An 18,011-nucleotide genomic window follows, 5' to 3' on the forward strand; every position below is an offset into this window, starting at 1 on the left:
GCCTGCTCCAGACCAGTAGAATTTCAAGGCTCAGTCATTTCTGGTGCCTTATCTGTTCAGTCGCACTAATCAGATTATTATGAGTATTCTCACTGATTCCTTTTCATCCTGTGTGTTTTGGTATTTTTTGTCAGCCTACATAAAAAAAAAAAATAATATATGTTGGTATTTATTCTAGTCCTTTAAATATTTTAACATTATTCTGATAACTAATCAAATGGCTGATAATCAAGCAAGGTGTTTCCATAAAGTATCTCTAAACTAGGGCTGAAACAATTAATCTGACTAATTGTGATTTATTGATTATTGACATCTGATCAGCTAATTTAGTAACCGATTAACCGTTAACTGGAGTATAGAGACTTTAAAAAATGCCTTTAGCTGAGCAATCCACTTAGAGCAGTAATTTTGACCAAAATGTAAAGAAATATATACATTTTTTGCATTTAAGATTTTAAAAAATGTTGTCTTTGGAATTTAAAGAAAATTTTGCCATCCGATAATAATCGATTAATCGAAAAAAAAAATGCACAGCTTAAGCGATAAGCAAAAAAAATTGTTAGTTGCAAACCTACTCTAAAAACAGGTATTTTCCTTTACAGTGGTGAATACATATTTGAATTTTTCCTGACATCTATGCTGCATGAGCGTTACTTCTATTCTCGGAATGGCATTTGCTACCTATGAAGACTGCTGGTACCAAAATTAACAATCATGCCTTGAGTGTTACAGTCATAGATTTAGTAAACAACCCTAGTCTTTTTAATTCTGGTAAAAATGCTTCTCTATCAAAGTCCATCTTGAGAACATGTTTTTTCATAATAACACCCTCCAATACTGGCTCTTGATAAACATCCAATGCTTGCATAAGATAGCTGTGTGTTTTATGTCTGATGAGCTACAGTACAATCATTGATTATTTTCCACACTAATTGAGTCTCACAGATATTAATATGGGGTTTTCTCCTTCACTGTTTTTTATTGGCCCTCCTCATCATAATTCACCCTGTACTGCAATAAACATACACTATAAAAATATTATACTGAAAATAATTGCCTATTGACATTCACTTTGAATTTGTGAGTTTTATATAATTAAATTCAAATGATCATCTATGTGATATTAGAAATCAATGTACATCTTAAAGCCAAACATCAGATGTTCTGGAACTGAGAACTGGGAAAAAGGTAGAAGAATAGAGGGGATTTCAGAATAGCAGGTTGTACTGTCACTAACTGAGGTAACTAACCAGGGCGTTTTATCAAATCTTTAAGATTTCACCAATTATGGGATTTTAGCCTTTTATTGTATACTGAGTAAGCAGAGTAGTATAACCATATATATATATATATATATATATATATATATATATATATATATATATATATATAAGGGAATAGGCAGTAACACCAGAGGAGCACCAGCTACTAGTGGATAGAGCTGTCACTCGAGACTGTAAGACCAGGCAGACAAATCTGTGCCTGGATTGACTATAAGAAAGCCTACGACTCAATGCCACATACATGGATACTGGAATGCTTGGAAATGTACAAGATCAACAGGACTCTAATAGCCTTCATCAAGAACTCAAAGAAGCTGTGGAAAACAAGTCTGGAAGCCAATGCAAAGCCAATAGCGCAAGTCACCATCAAGTGCGGCATATACCAGGGCGATGCACTATCCCCGCTGCTGCTCTGCATAGGCCTGAACCTCCTCAGCCAGATCATCACAAAGACTGGAAACGGATACCAATTCCGAAGTGGAACAATCATCAGTCACCTCCTCTACATGGATGACATCAAGCTGTATGCCAGGAGTGAGCGAGACATCGACTCACTGATCCACACTACCAGGATCTACAGCAACGACATTGGGATGTCATTCGGACTGGTCAAGTGCGGTCGCATGGTCTCAAAGAGAGGGAAGATGATCAGAACCAAAGGGGTTGAACTACCAGAAGGCCACATTACAGATGTTGAGGACAGCTACAAATACTTTGGGGTGCCACAGGCTAACGGAAACCATGAGGAGATAGCAAGAAAGACTGCCACAGCTAAATACCTACAAAGAGTAAGGCAGGTCCTGAAAAGTCAGCTGAATGGGAAAAACAAGATACAAGCAATCAACACATATGTCCTGCCAGTCATCAGATACCCAGCTGGTATAATAAACTGGCCAAAAAAGGAGATAGAGGCTACTGACATCAAGACAAGAAAGCTCCTCACAATGCATGGAGGGTTCCACCCCAAATCCAACACCCTGAGACTGTATACCAAGCGTAGCAAGGGAGGCCGAGGGCTAGTGAGTTTCAAGATCACTGTCCAGGATAAAATAACTAAGATCCAGGAGTACATCAGGAAGATAGCCCCCAAAGACAAATGGCTTGCCGAATACCTCAGGCAGGAGAAAACCGAAAGTGAGGACAAGAAAGAGGAAGGAGAACCATCATGGAGTAACAAGCCACTGCACGGCGTTTACCACAGACAAATAGAAGAAATGGCTGATATCAGAGATCCTACCAGTGGCTGGAAAAGGCTGGACTGAAGGACAGCACAGATGCACTAATCATGGCAGCACAAGAACAGGCACTCAGTACAAGATCAATAGAGGCCGGGGTCTACCACACCAGGCGGGACCCCCGATGCAGACTGTGCAAAGATGCCTCTGAAAAAATACAGCACATAACAGCAGGGTGTAAAAAGCAGGCAGGAAGTGCATACATGGAACGCCACAACCAGGTAGCTGTCATAGTGTACAGGAACATTTGCCATGAGTATGGGCTGGAAGTCCCAAGGTCAAAATGGAAGACACCTCCTAAGGTAGTTGAGAATGACCGAGCTAAGATCCTATGGGTCTTCAAGATCCAGACTGACAAACAGGTGATGGCTAACCAACCAGACATTGTGTTGATCGACAAACAGCAGAAGAAGGCAGTAGTGATAGATGTGGCAATCCCAAGCGACAGCAACATCAAGAAGAAAGAACACGAGAAGCTTGAGAAATACCAAGAACTGAAGGAGGAGCTAGAAAAGATGTGGAAAGTAAGAGCAGCAATGGTGCCAGTGGTAATTGGAGCACTGGGGGCTGTGACCCCCAAACTGGGAGAGTGGCTACAGCAGATTCAAGGTAAAACATCAGAGGTCTCTGCTCAGAAGAGCACAGTCCCAGGAACAGCTAAGATACTGCGCAGAATCCTCAAACTCCCAGGGCTCTGGTAGAGGACCTGAGCTTGAGGATGGCACATACCACCCCACGAGGGGTGAGAAAAACAGTTTTATATATATATATATATATATATATATATATATATATATATATATATATATATATATATATATATATATATATATATATATATATATATATATATATATATATATATAAATTATAGTAGCCATTAAAAAAATCCCTACTTTCCTTGATTGGTCCCTGGTTAGTCGCCTACAGTTCCTTTTTAAATATCAAAAACATTCTTTCTGTCATGATTTGTCGACATTAAGATCTAAAGACAAGAGCTATCTCCTGTAATTCAATGAAAGGGTGGAGTCAAAGTAAAAAAATATGCACTCCCATGAGAAGGCCAAAGTTGCAGGGGATTTTGCTGCCATTCGGCCATATATATATATATATATATATATATATATATATATATATATATATATATATATATATATATATATATAATAATAATAATACATTTTATTTGTATTGCACTTTACATTTAAAAAAAATCTCAAAGTGCTACAAAATTCATAGTTAAAACAAAACCGTATAATAAAAACGGTATACATAGTTAAAATGAGACATTACAGTAAAATAACATACCTAACCTAACCTAACATACATTATATATATATATATATATATATATATATATATATATATAAACACCCAAATGTTTGGAGGCTGGGGTGGCGAGGGGTGCTGGTGCCTACCTCCTGCTGTCGACAGGCGAGAGGCGGGGTACACCCTTGACAGTTTAAAACAAATTCCCCAGAAATATTTTGTAAAGCCAATGAGTCAAGATAATTAATAATGATATTAATTTGCGTCTGTAATTTTTAGAAAAATTACAGAAGTGAACAGTTGAAAAAATAGATTTAAATGGATTTCATATTTTAGTGTGAATTAATCACCAAAGCATGGCTGCAGATTCTTTATACATATAGAGTAGTTGATAAATAATTTGCTCTCAGCCGCTTTTCAAGGCATGATTGTTGGACTATGAACTTACCAAAGGGCACCTTGTGCAAAATGTAGATGCAATGGTCTCATAGGATTTTTGAAGACACTTAATATTTCTAGAAATCACAGTTATTTATCACATATACAGCCACGGGAGCTTGGTTTCTCTAGAGAGCACTATGCCCTTCCAGAGATATTGAGTGTAGCAAAACTTCAGGGTTTATTTTGGAGGTGGGAGATCTATGACCTCTGTTACTTTTTAACCTATAGTTTGTTATTAGTGATCCTTATTCATTTTGCAGCCTACCTGCTGCTAAATTATGGATTAGGGGTTAAATGCTGATGTCACTCTCAGTACCATGAAAAGGGATCTGCAGACAAATAGTTTTATGGTGGGATCATTCCCCTCCACTTGATGATGCATGAGACAACCTACCCTATGCATATCATTCCAGGGAGAATGAGGGACATTCTGTTTCCTGTTGCTTTTTCATCCATTTTTTTTTAAAATACATTGGATTCATATGCATTTCAAAACTATACATTTCCACTCTACTATCATTGCACTTAACCAGTTAAGGCAGTTGAACCAGAATATGAGATTTATGTAAATCATAAAAAATATGTAAATAATAAAAACACAACAAAAAATATATAAATACTTTCTATTTACATTATTAAAAAAAATTAGTTCATTAAGGAAAGTTAACCCTAGCCATAAAATTGTAAATATCTAATTTGAAGTATTTATAAGATATTGGTCAGACTGTGCGTGAACAGAAATCTTTGATTTCTGTTCTCATCATGCATGACCACATGTAGCTTTGGAATTTTTACAACAGCATTTGTCATATTTTGGCTTCTGTTTTCAAGAAACATGCCAGAAAATAATTGTTGTAATTCTTGGATGATGTAGAGCCTTTGCTTGAACTTGAACTAAGATGGTAAATTCCTGCTGGTAGCTTGACATAATAACAAATTGGCTTTGTTTTTTGTTGGTTTTCATCGTTTTCTTTTCCAGCTACATCCTATTGTGAGAACAATTTGATTTTGCAACGTGATATCTTTAAAGATGAGATATATCCCTCCCGTAATGGGAAGCAGAATTATTTATTTTAATAACACCGATGCAAATGTAGTGGATTAGCTCTGAACTTAGGAGATGAAGACCTATGGAACTGTACCAATAGCACCTATTCCAATGAGCGTCATTTAATCAAGGTTTTGTGAGACAGTATTGTATTTGGCCAGTACTGTGTGGTGCTGGCAGGGTACCTTAAGTAAGATTATGGGTCTCATTGGTTTTAGCCCTATGTTAGTAATCTGTTTGTGTGGAGATAGAGAACACATAAGCTCTGTAAATAATGCAAATCTGCTATTGGGCTTTACTTTGTGTTTCTTATTCACCATCTGTCTCTATGCTGTTTTCTGCAATCTTCTTGAAAATTTTTTCCCTTTTCTGTTTTTTCTGACTGGTCTAAAAGTTTAGAATAATGCTGTCCTAAATTACAGCACAACAATGATTTAAACCACAATCTGTATCGATAAAGGAGCTAGTTTTAATGTGCATTTACACCCAAGTAATCAATCCCTCCCCTAAATCTGACAATGCCTGCTTTGATAAAGCACTGCATATTATGTCGGCATCACTACTTTAATAAAATGTGCTTTTTACAGACTTCTTACTAGGGTTTTAATCCCAGATGGAATTGAGTGGAGGATAGTTTATTATGTTTGCTTATAGCATCTTGCAGAATATAATAATGAGAAAGTTTCTTCTGACTTTATAATAACAACCATCTCTAAATCTATAGAAGCGCTAATTAGAGATTTTAATTTAATTAGATGTTGTAATCTGTGATCCTAATTCTTTTTAATCTTAAACTATCTGATTCAGATTTGAGATGATTCTAATTTATTTGTTAAACCTACAAATGAGATCCATGTCTACGTTTTCTGAATGAAACAAGATTTGAATTTATTCAACGCAAATAAAAACAAGAACATAAAAAAGCCACACAAAAAAAAAAAACAATGACCTTCAAAGGCACAGTCCAAAATTATGGACTTCTCTCTTTTGGCATTACTAAAAACCTATTTAATTTACAAAGTTAAAGGCAGAGAAATGCCATAAAAATACATGAAGTCTCGTTTTCAGCATATATTTTATTTTACTGACTTGTTTTGGTCAACTCCAGATGTAAAAGTCACATTACAAGATATTTCAATTCATGTTGCAATCAATTAAGTTTAAAACAAAAAAATATAATAATAAATTGATATATATATATATATATATATATATATATATATAAATATATATATATATATATATATTTATATATATATATATATATTTATATATATATATTTATATATATATATATATATATATATATATATATATATATATATATATATATATATATATATATATATATATATATATATATATATATACATACAGGTGCTGGTCATTAAAATTAGAATATCATGAAAAAGTAGATGGATTTCAGTAATTCCATTTAAAAAGTGAAACTTGTATATTATATTCATACATTACATACAAACTCATATATTTCAGATGTTTATTTTGTTTAATTTTGATGATTACAAATGACAACAAATGAAAATCTCAAATTCATCATATCAGAAAATTAGAATATTACTGAAGACCAATAAAAACAAAGGATTTATAGAAATGTTGGCCAACTGAAAAGTATGAACATGAAAAGTATGAGCATGTACAGCACTCAGTATTTAGTTGGGCCTCCTTTGGCCTGTATTACTGCAGCAATGCGGCGTGGCATGGAGTCGATCAGTCTGTGGCACTGCTCAGGTGTTATGATAGCCCAGGTTGCTCTAATAGTGGCTTTTAGCTCTTCTGAATTGTTGGGTCTGGTGTATTGCATCTTCTTCTTCACAATACCCCATAGATTTTCTATGGGGTTAAGGTCAGGAGAGTTTGCTGGCCAATTAAGAACAGGGATACCATGGTCCTTCAACCAGGTACTGGTAGCTTTGGCACTGTGTGCAGGTGCCAAGTCCTGTTGGAAAATGAAATCTGCATCTCCAAAAAGTTAGTCAGCTGCAGGAAGCATAAAGTGCTCTAAAACTTCCTGGTATGTGGCTGCGTTGACCCTGGACCTCAGATAACACAATGGACCAACACCAGCAGATGACATGGCACCCCAAACCATCACTGACTGTGGAAACTTTACACTGGACTTCAAGCAACGTGGATGAAGTGCCTCTCTTCTTTTCCTCCAGACTCTGGGACCTTGATTTCCAAAGGAAATGCAAAATTTACTTTCATCAGAGAACATGACTTTGGACCACTCACCAGCAGTCCAGTCCTGTTTCTCTTTAGCCCAGGCAAGACGCTTCTGACGCTGTCTGTGGTTCAAGAGTGGCTTGACACAAGGAATGCGACAGCAGAAACCCATGTCTTTCATACGTCTGTGTGTGGTGGTTCTTGAAGCACTCACTCCAGCTGCAGTCCACTCTTTGTGAATCTCCCCCACATTTTTGAATGGGTTTTGTTTCACAATCCTCTCCAGGGTGCGGTTATCTCTCTTGCTTGTACACTTTTTTCGACCACATCTTTTCCTTCCCTTCGCCTCTCTATTAATGTGCTTGGACACTGAGCTCTGTGAACAGCCAGCCTCTTTAGCGATGACCTTTTATTTCTTGCCCTCCTTGTGCAAGGTGTCGATGGTCGTCTTTTGGACAACTGTCAAGTCAGCAGTCTTCCCCATGATTGTGTAGCCTATAGAACTAGACTGAAAGACCATTTAAAGGCTTTTGCAGGTGGTTTGAGTTAATTAGCTGATTAGAGTGTGGCACCAGGGGCCATCAATTTTGAACCTTTTCACAATATTCTAATTTTCTGATATGATGAATTTGAGATTTTCATTTGTTGTCATTTGTAATCATCAAAATTAAACAAAATAAACATCTGAAATATATGAGTTTGTATGTAATGTATGAATATAATATACAAGTTTCACTTTTTAAATGGAATTACTGAAATCAATCTACTTTTTCATGATATTCTAATTTTATGACCAGCACCTGTATATATATATATATATATATATATATATATATATATATATATATATATATATATATATATATATATATATATATATATATATATATATATATATATATATATATATATATATATATATATATATATATATATATATATATATATATATATATATATATATATATATTTATATATATATATATATATATATATATATATATATATATATATATATATATATATATATATATATATATATATTTATTTATTTATTTTTTTTAGATTTTCACTAAGCACTATCATTATTTTTTGTAACAGATTATTCAATCATTGTTTTTTTCTTACAGCTATAAATGACCTTTAAGCAGCTTTTCTGTTTTGACTTGTCCCTATCTATATTAGGAGCCATCACATGATGTGTGAGAGACGCTAAAGTCACAAAAACCTGCCAATGGGATTTTAACTATTTACGTTAGTGTTAAGCAATATTGGCTGTCATACATACATACATAAATATTATTATTCTCTGTCTTACCATAAATTGAACAGATCTTACCTTAACTTTAAAATTTCAAAAGCGTGTCAACAGTTTTTAATATGCCATTTATGTGGCTGATATTGACCCCTGTAAAGAAAAACTTTAATTATATCTTTAGATTTATGTTATTCGTCAATGATAGAAATTGCTGTTTTCAGTTTGGAAACTGCTTGCACCTTTTGTCTCTCCTCTCCTCTGACTTCATGCTCCTCACTGACACTGAAAATTGCAAAAGTCTCCTTCCACCAACAAAACATTTCTATAACACCATTGTCTGATGATTTTGCTTTTTCTTTTTCTCTCTCCCAGTTGTTCATATACTAAGCAGGCCATCCAAGGTTAAAATAGTCAAATTCCCATCCAATAACAATGAAAAGTTCCTTTGAACTGAGAGTTAATGAAATGTGACTAACAGTGCTGGGGCTTAAGTCTGCAAATTATTTTTGGTTTATTGTAGCCTGTCATCTACATCTGAGTAAATAAAAGCCATGTTTTACTCAAAATATGCTGAGAGTCCTTAAAAGCCTCAATTGACTATCCTCTTTCTTTTTTCCACAGAGATTCTCAACGGAGGCGTCTATATTGATCAGAACAAGTTCCTCTGCCATGCAGACACAATCCACTGGCAGGACATTGTCAAGTATCCCAGGCACCATCCTATAGTGGTGCCTACTAACAGCAGTGTCACGTGTAAGTAAAAGACCAAGCAGACCATCTAAAAGAAGATAAGAAACAGTAAAGCAACTGAGGTACATCCTAGTTTCTGCAGTGCTAAAGGTTTCATAATATAAAAGTTTGTTTTGGGGGTTTTTTCAGACCAATATCCCACATTAATACAGTTACATTGATTTACACTGCAGGATGCATAATATAGCCACAGTTTTATAATTATACTCCAGTGCTTGTGCTTCACAGAAAGCTGCATTGATTTAAAACTGACACCTTTGGTTATGGATTGTTAAAATCATTTAACATAACCAGATGTATCATATTTTTCCTCATGATTTCTTCTAGACTTTAGTCGGAAAGGGAACACATGTTGTGCTGCTGGTACAGACACGGCTTCTAGCTATTTACCTAATGCAGTATCTGGAGTGTTGACCAGATGTCTGAATTGCTGTTTTAGAACTCTACAAACCACCAGCTTATTTTCGATATGTTGTGTATTTAGACCAAAACTATTTCATTCAATTTTAAATATATGTAGAAAAGTTCAGTACTGTAGTTTAATCTGCTTTTTAGATTTAATAGTCATGTCTCTAAGTAAAAAGTTAGTGACCAATTCATTTAATCAATCGCTTCCTTGTGAACTCATCGAACACACTTATTTGCAGAAGTGTTCATAGCTCTTCAAGCCTTATATAGTTTGTCAAATGACTATATGTACAAAACAGTGCATGATTGTGATGTGGGCAACACATAATAGTTTTAAACTGTTTTGCCAATAAAATCTTTAAAACATATCATCCTTTTAACAACTTACCATAAAAATGTAGCAGCCATTTTCCTTCAAAGGTTATTTATAAATATAGAGCACCAGTTTAAAATATAATATTGGCATACAGTCAATACATCTTATGAGTGAAAGTCTCAGTTTTTGTGAATAAAAAAATAATAATGAAGATCGAATAAATAAGCTGAGAGGTCAGGGACAGAATGTAGGGTAAGTTAGTAAGTTAGGGTCGTGTAGATTATTGTGTAAATGTAATGGAGTATATTGCAATTGCAAACCTTAGGGTACATGCCCTTCAACTAATCTCTGGGGTCGAACAAGGAGAGCATTAAAAAAAGAGAGGTCAGGATGCTCAGTTTAACTAGAAGGTAATTGGCAGCATCCTACCGTTATGTAGCTCATCCTATTTTAGGGTTAGGCACTGATGACCTTTGTTTCACAGTATAATAACAGGGAAGGGGATTAAAAAAAAAGGTCTATCACAAATGGAAAAGTTTGTGAGGCTGGGACTCAGATGACTTTGAGTTATGCGTCCTGAACCACTTACCATCCCCCATGCCTGAAAATAGATGCAGTTCTTCAGAAGGATTTAGGGAGATAAATACAGGGTGATCCTGTAAGAAAACTTGTCCGTCCCTGCAAATATTTGGGTCTGTTGTGGATTTTTTAATTCCCACCAGACACCTCCATCAAAATCCAGTTAAGTGTTTGAAAAGAAAAATATGTTTTCAGACATTTGCCTACCAGTTTGGAGGAACTTGAGCTATTTTGCATGAAAGTTCACTTTCAATTTTGCAAAGTTCAATCTCTTGATCTACAAAACAGTAAGTTACATACTCTATAAGACCAAGAGCTGTTATTGGAGCAAGGGGTCCTGCAAATTGTTGACTCATGGAAACTTAAACATGAATGCACATCAAGCTTTTCAGACTTTTAATCATAGAAATTTGCCAAAAATAATTTTTTCTCCAACAGTTATGCAAATCCTTTTGTGGGCCAGTCAGCTTAAATTACAAATTAGCAAAATAAAGTTTAATAGAACAGTCATCTGGTACCCCTGTTCCAATGGATTTCCATGTTATTCCCTTTAAACTCCAACTCCAGGCTTTGAGGGTCCTGGAATGTTTAGATGTTTCTACACACCTGAGTCCAACATCAGCTGACTAGCAGGACTTTGCAGAGCTTGGGTCCAACTAAATCAGGTATATCAGTGGGGACACTTTAACCAAAGTGGAACTGCGTGAGAGGTGCCTTTGAAATAGTTCTGGCAGTAAGAAAAGGAGTAAGAGAAAGCAGGGTGCTTCCTATCTATCATTTAACATAGGGACCTACTTAAGAGCTATAAAGTTACACACAATACTTTGCGTGATGAGACACATAGGTATATCCCACCTCATGGAATTGAACAAAAATACATTATTTCCTTACTTTACGCTTTATGACACATGTAAATGTACACACCTAAATTTTTTGGTGGGTTTAGCAATGGATAGCCATTAGCTACATTTGTGAACCTGCTGTTTACAGTATTTCTACTTCCAGAAGATGTATAAAATAAACCATTTTATGCTCATGCATGCATAAATCCTGGTGTATGCATGTGTTAGCTTTCACCAGGAGTAAAAACTGGCAATGTATAAAGCAATGTATGATGATTACAAAACCAGACATCACCATTGTGCCATTGAATGGTGGTGATTGTACAAAATAACCAGAACCTGCTGAAAATGAATAGAACCTATGAGTCATGTGCCAAAAACATTTTACATTAAACATAGAAATGCTTCCCAAAAGTAGTGGATGAGGCCACTCGCTCTTGAAAAATAAATATTAGATCAATCAAGCAAAATCGTAATTGGCTGATGAGTGTCTGTAATGAGCTTTGTAATGAAAACATAAATCCTGACTTTATTTTGTTGTTGTGCCTCATATAACCCTTTTATAGTCAGCTGAATAGTATGTTAAAAAAAGACACTGACTTTTATTTATTAGGAGATTTACTAGGGATGAAATATATTAATAATAAAAAAACAATATTAAATCTGTCAGACAGTTTGGGGGGCAGGCAATGTCTACTGTGGTTGTCAGTGAAGGAAGAATAAATCAAGTCACCCCCTTTGACTCATTTATTTTACTCATTAAGCCTCTTAATACAGTCCTTTCAGTTTTATAATCCCCCCACTATTTGACATTTGAATTAGTTTGTAAAATCATAAAATAAAAAGTTATTACCATTTTGAATTAAAATAAAAAGACAGTAAGCACATGTCCTTGGATATGTTCTCACAGCACTTGCTTTAGACCTCCAATGCATATTAACTACTCAGGGCATTGGTATTCTACTCAGGCCCCCTCCTCTCTGCAGCCCTGTTAGCCTCAGATTGACCTCAGCTCACGTGTATGTCATCCACCCCATCCAAAAGATCAAGGGTCTCCAAACTTCTAATCCACAACTAAGAACATTATCTTCCTGTTATTCTCTGAGGTCACAAAGTCTCTACATTATTTCTATGTTTGCTGTATCAGTGCAATGAATTTGGGGTCTATGTTTCTTTACAGGAATAGAATTTAACCTAAAGCTCAAGCATTGACAGAAGAGGCTGCATTTTTTCTCTGAAAGATTGACAGAAAACAGGCTAGGGAAGAGGCACAATGATACATGAAAAACATAAATATAAATGAAAAATAACTACACATTAAACAAGTGCTTGAAGATTTGTTAGAGGATAGAGAGTGATACAGTAGGCAGCAAGTCAATGTAATACTAGAAGGTCTCATCTGGAGAAGTTGATGAGCAAAGGGCAGGACTTTTTGTCATTCAGACTTACCTCTTACAGTTAGTCAATTACAAGAAAGTCAATTAAGTCCTTAAAGACTCAGAAAGCTGATTGCAGCTCTGAAGAAATAGGATTCCTTTCATCTCACTTTTTTTTGCTGTTTTAAGGCTTCTCCTTATACCAAAACCTAATGCTACAGTTATATTAAGTTCATTGGTAAAAATGGCAGGAATGAATTAAGCAATGTGTTTTGTTATTAATATTTTTTTTTCTTGAAACACGTCAGCCTGAGAAAGTGATCTGTTAAACAGCAGAAATGTGATCACGTTCATGTAATCACACTCTAAGCTTTTTTTCTTGTAAACAACATGTTATTAAAAATTTTTGATTAAAGTAGTGATCACTTACTTACAGAATACTGAAAGTGGTTGTAAACCAAACCATTGGACCTTGGGGGGAAAAAAAATACTTTAGTAAATGAAAAGTGTCTTCATTAAACCTAGACTCAAAAAGATTGTTTTATTTTTATTCAAAGTTCACATACTGTAGAATCATTGTATTAAAAAGTTTAGCTAATATACAGTATCAGTATTTTCTTAATCTGATTTTTCTAATCTTTTTTTTTTTATGCAGGCCAGAAGTGCCATCGTTCATGTACTGGACGTTGCTGGGGCCCCAAGGAGGACCATTGTCAAAGCTGTAAGTGTATTACTAGTAGAACACAACTATAAATTAAGTTAAATTCATGGCCTGTTTTTTTATTTGTTTTTTTTTGTTTGTTTGTTTTTTTTTTTACCTCAGAATTTTAATTTCACCCCTGTTAATTTAATTTGATTAAATTTTCTAGTTAATGTTATGCAAAATTAAGGACAGTTTATGCTGAAAATCAATCAATTCATTGATGAATCATAGCTGAATCACAATGATTATAATAGTTTTTATTTTTGTTATTGTGTACATTATTATTATTGCAGTAATATGTTGAGTTTTTAATAATTTGTTCCTTTTTTGCCAGATATCATGTATTTTAAGATCTAGAAAATATGATGGGAAACATAATTCAATTCAAGTTGAGTACTGAATTTCTTGTAAATTTGCTACCAAATAAAGGCCAGCAGTGCCTCAAAACTTAAAAAAATATATATGCTTTTATTTAAAAAGGTAAATAACTATTTTTTTGTCAAGGATAGAATCTATGTTGAGATTTGACTGTACCATACTCTTGCATCAAAGTTTATGTCATTTTTTTTCTTTTAAGAAAGTAATAATCAAAGGTTGATTTTAAAAAGTCTACCAGTTGAAAACTAAAAGAAGCATTTGATTTACTCTTACTTACCCTTACTCCTAATATTTAGCCTAAAGGTTTTATTAAAGTAATATTAAGGTTTTTGCAGTTTCTCACTAAGAGTCTAGACTTGTGACCCTCCAACGTCAGAGACTTTGAGTTCATCCAAAGATATTAGGAAAATAGCTGTCCAGCACTATCAATAATTATTTGATAAATTCCAATAAAGATTTTACTCCTCATAATTGAAAATATTAATAATTCGACATGTATTTTTCTCCCTTTAGGCATGTTTCAGCTCTAATCAGAATCAAAATACTTATTTAAATGAAAATTAAAAAATCATGGGTCAAATTAAAAAATATTTATTTTCTATTGCATATAGAAACTTTTTTTTTTTTTATTTGAATTACATGTATCAAAAAAAAAACAAACATGTAAATTACCAAAAGATGCACTGATCAATCACCAATATGTACTGTTATAAAAGATATATAACTATAGGGTCAGTTGGCATTTGTTACAATGGGTTAACAGTTATTGAAGTTCAAACCAAATACATAATTTCACTTTACCACATAGTCATAGTTAAGCCCATGTTTACAGCTGCACTCGCTGATTTTCTCTTCTCAAACATCCTCTCACAGTAAATACACAGAGAGGCAAAAACAGCAAACAAAACTGCTCTGGTTTATTCTGTGAAACAAGGTATGAATGAGGTTTTGCAAAAGATTTTGTTGTAAAGATAAACAAACATGAAGGCCATGGGTTACTTCATGTGTTACACCCCAAAAAACTATTTCTGTAAATAAGCCAAATTTATCGTATCTGCTCTGATCTGCCAATTAGCCAATTATACTGATCACAATATTTAATTATCAAGAAACTATTTTACAAATCCATGTAAAAAAAAGTCCAGGTTCTGCATTTCTAAATTTTGTATAAGTTACTCTCTCTTCCTCTTTAAGAAGCCATTGCAGTTGAATTCAAAGATGTTTCTTGAAAAAAGTTCCCTTCTTTTAATCACTCACTGCGCTGACATCTTCATTTATGCTTTTCTGTCCTGGCATGAGTTTGTTCTGTGGCTCTGATCTCATTAAGATAATAAGGAATGAACTGTTTCACCATGTAAGGTTGACAGAAAGTCACTGACTAAGTTCAGATAAGGCTTGGCCCTGTCTTTCTGCGGGTGGTTACCTGTTATCACAGTTTACCTCCTATCTCCAGCTTTACATTCTGTGCATGCTATCATTTGTTCTCTTTCCTTGCCTTTCAACGAAATTCTTTTAACTAGAATGTTCAATTAAATGTGTTGCAGTTATTAAGTAAATGTTTAATTAGAAAACATACTTTTATCATATCACTATTAATTGAACATTCTTTGTAAGATATATACATTCAAATAAGTATATAGAATTTGTGGCAGACCCTCATTTTTAACCTTAGGGAGTCAGTTTAGAGGAATGGTTTGAATTAACTTTAGGTTAAGGTTAGGGTTAGGAATATATTTGTATTGGTTAGGGTAAATGTCAGGGTTAGGCATGAATGCAGAAACTAAAATAAATGTTAGTCAATGTAAAGTCTTAATATGGATAAAAATACAAATGAAAAAGGAAGGCGAGGAGAAATGCTATCAGACTCTGTGGCTCTCACTGCTGCACTCTGGCTGCCATGTAACTAAAAGGACAAACTGATGATATACTGTATTTGAATACCTTTGGTTTTTAGTTGGATTTTGCCTTGATGCAAGTACTGTAATTGTCACATTATCTGGACAGGTTCATAGCATGGCCAGAATGGAGAAAACAATACAAAGAAACATGTCTCAGGAAAATTTTAGTAAACAGCCATTCACATACGTATGTCCATCCATCCATCCATCCATCCATCCATCCATCCATCCATCCATCCATCCATCCATCCATCCATCCATTTTCTGTCATGCCTAAGCGGGGTCGCAAGAGGTGCTTGTGCCTATCTCCAGCTGTCTAGGGGCGACAGGAAAAGTACACCCTGAACAGGTCGCCAGTCCATCGCAGGGCCCATTCACATAAATTTGTTTTGTAATTGTAAAAGGAATATGTTGAAATACAAATTGCTGGCAAAATCCTTTGCATGGATATGGAAAAGACCATGCAAACTGATCACATACCGCCATCTGCACTTATGACCTTCAAAACGTGCATAAAAGCTCAAAATGCTACTGTACATATTATCTATTAAAATAGAGTTAAAACCAGCCACATGTATCCACTAAGTGCTCGGTTATTTTTAAAATGCTTTTATTAGGATAGTCGTTTTTACACTTTAAAATAAACAGTTTTCATTCATTTTCAACGTTTTTATTTGTAACTGACTCCAAATCCGGCTGATTGCAAATAAGAGGTACTGTAATTGAAACCTCTCAGTCCTATTTTTCAAAAGTGTTCAGGTGTTACCAGTAACAATTGATCTTTATTTTATATTCTTAAATGAGAAAAAAAAATCTTTAATTCAAATAAAAAAATTATGGAATGATTAATAATAAGAGTACAGCGGAATGACCAAATGTGGAAAACTAACAGCCTTTATAACTTTTTTTTTTCTTAGTCCACAACTGGAAAAGGAAAATTTTACCCATGTAAATAGCAACTGAAAGGCACTGGCTCCTGTGACTGATGCTGCTGTCCACAGTCTGTTCAAATGGAAGCTCCCAGGCATATTTCATGAGATGAATTCTTTTGGTGTTTGTTGTCACCATGCACTATTTCTTTTTCTTTTTTTCAAAATGGAAGTTTTAAAGCCAAATTGATAAACAACATTGCATTTTTTTTTTTAGTCTTGCTCTCTCTCCCTCTTCCCTCTTTCTGGCAAGGTCATTTGTTTGACTGAGTGTCTTTAAATAAAGCAGGCCATTTCATTTTAGGCCAGGCACCGTTAATGGAATGGCGCTGATGATATGTTCGGCGTGGGTTGAAGTGTGTGCTCGTGGTCACATTTTTCGTTTTGGTGACTTTTCCGTTAAGATATCCATCACTCTGATAATATCTCTTCAAAGTAACTGCGGAGGAGAAATGGAGCATCCAACAAAACATCATGAGACTACATTAACAAAAGTGGAGAGTTTTACTTGCTAAATCAAGGCTTATATATTTTTAGATTGACAACATCACTACTAACTACTAAATTTAAGTTTTGCTATTATATTACTGAAAAATAAATTTAGATATGTATTCATAACGTATAATAAAAGCTATAAATCACTTAGGAGGAATATTCCCAAATAAGTTTGTGTTCGGTCAGAGTTAATAGAAAACAAGTAATTGTATGATTAAAAATCCACACAGCATTTAACAAGTATGTTAACTTCAAAATGCAACTTCATGCATGCAATTTTACATGCAAATAGAAGCAATTAATTAATTACAGAACAAAATTACAATTATTATAAAGTTTAATTTAAATATAAAAGCATAACCTTTGAAGATAATTGAGCAGTTTGATCGTTTATTTACTAAAACATTTATTCTCTTATTACTTTACTCCTTTTTCATTCCTGATGTTTCATAATAGTCATTTTGTAAGTACATTTAAGATGTGCCTTTTATCAGTTGTCTTTGTCTGCAGCACGTTCAATGTACATTGCCATATGGCTGTTTGTAAGAGAGGCAAGCAGCCATACGGTACCCCATATGAGCATAAAGACAAGTGAGAAAGGGACAGGCAGCTCTCCATT

The 18,011-nt window shown here is 34.4% G+C and overlaps 1 protein-coding gene across 1 annotated transcript in view; it reads left to right on the forward strand.

The window, feature by feature from the left end:
• Positions 1-18,011, forward strand: part of LOC119794887 (receptor tyrosine-protein kinase erbB-4-like) — a 385,459-nt gene that overhangs the window by 254,579 nt on the left and 112,869 nt on the right. The window contains exons 5-6 of the mRNA XM_038302633.1: positions 9,340-9,471; positions 13,645-13,710. Of these exons, the coding sequence (XP_038158561.1) occupies positions 9,340-9,471; positions 13,645-13,710 (198 nt within the window). The remainder of the gene's footprint in view (positions 1-9,339; positions 9,472-13,644; positions 13,711-18,011) is intronic.

The sequence above is a fragment of the Cyprinodon tularosa genome, unplaced genomic scaffold, assembly GCF_016077235.1.
Source record: "Cyprinodon tularosa strain WSP-4 unplaced genomic scaffold, ASM1607723v1 ctg496, whole genome shotgun sequence".
Taxonomy (NCBI): Eukaryota; Metazoa; Chordata; class Actinopteri; order Cyprinodontiformes; family Cyprinodontidae; genus Cyprinodon; species Cyprinodon tularosa.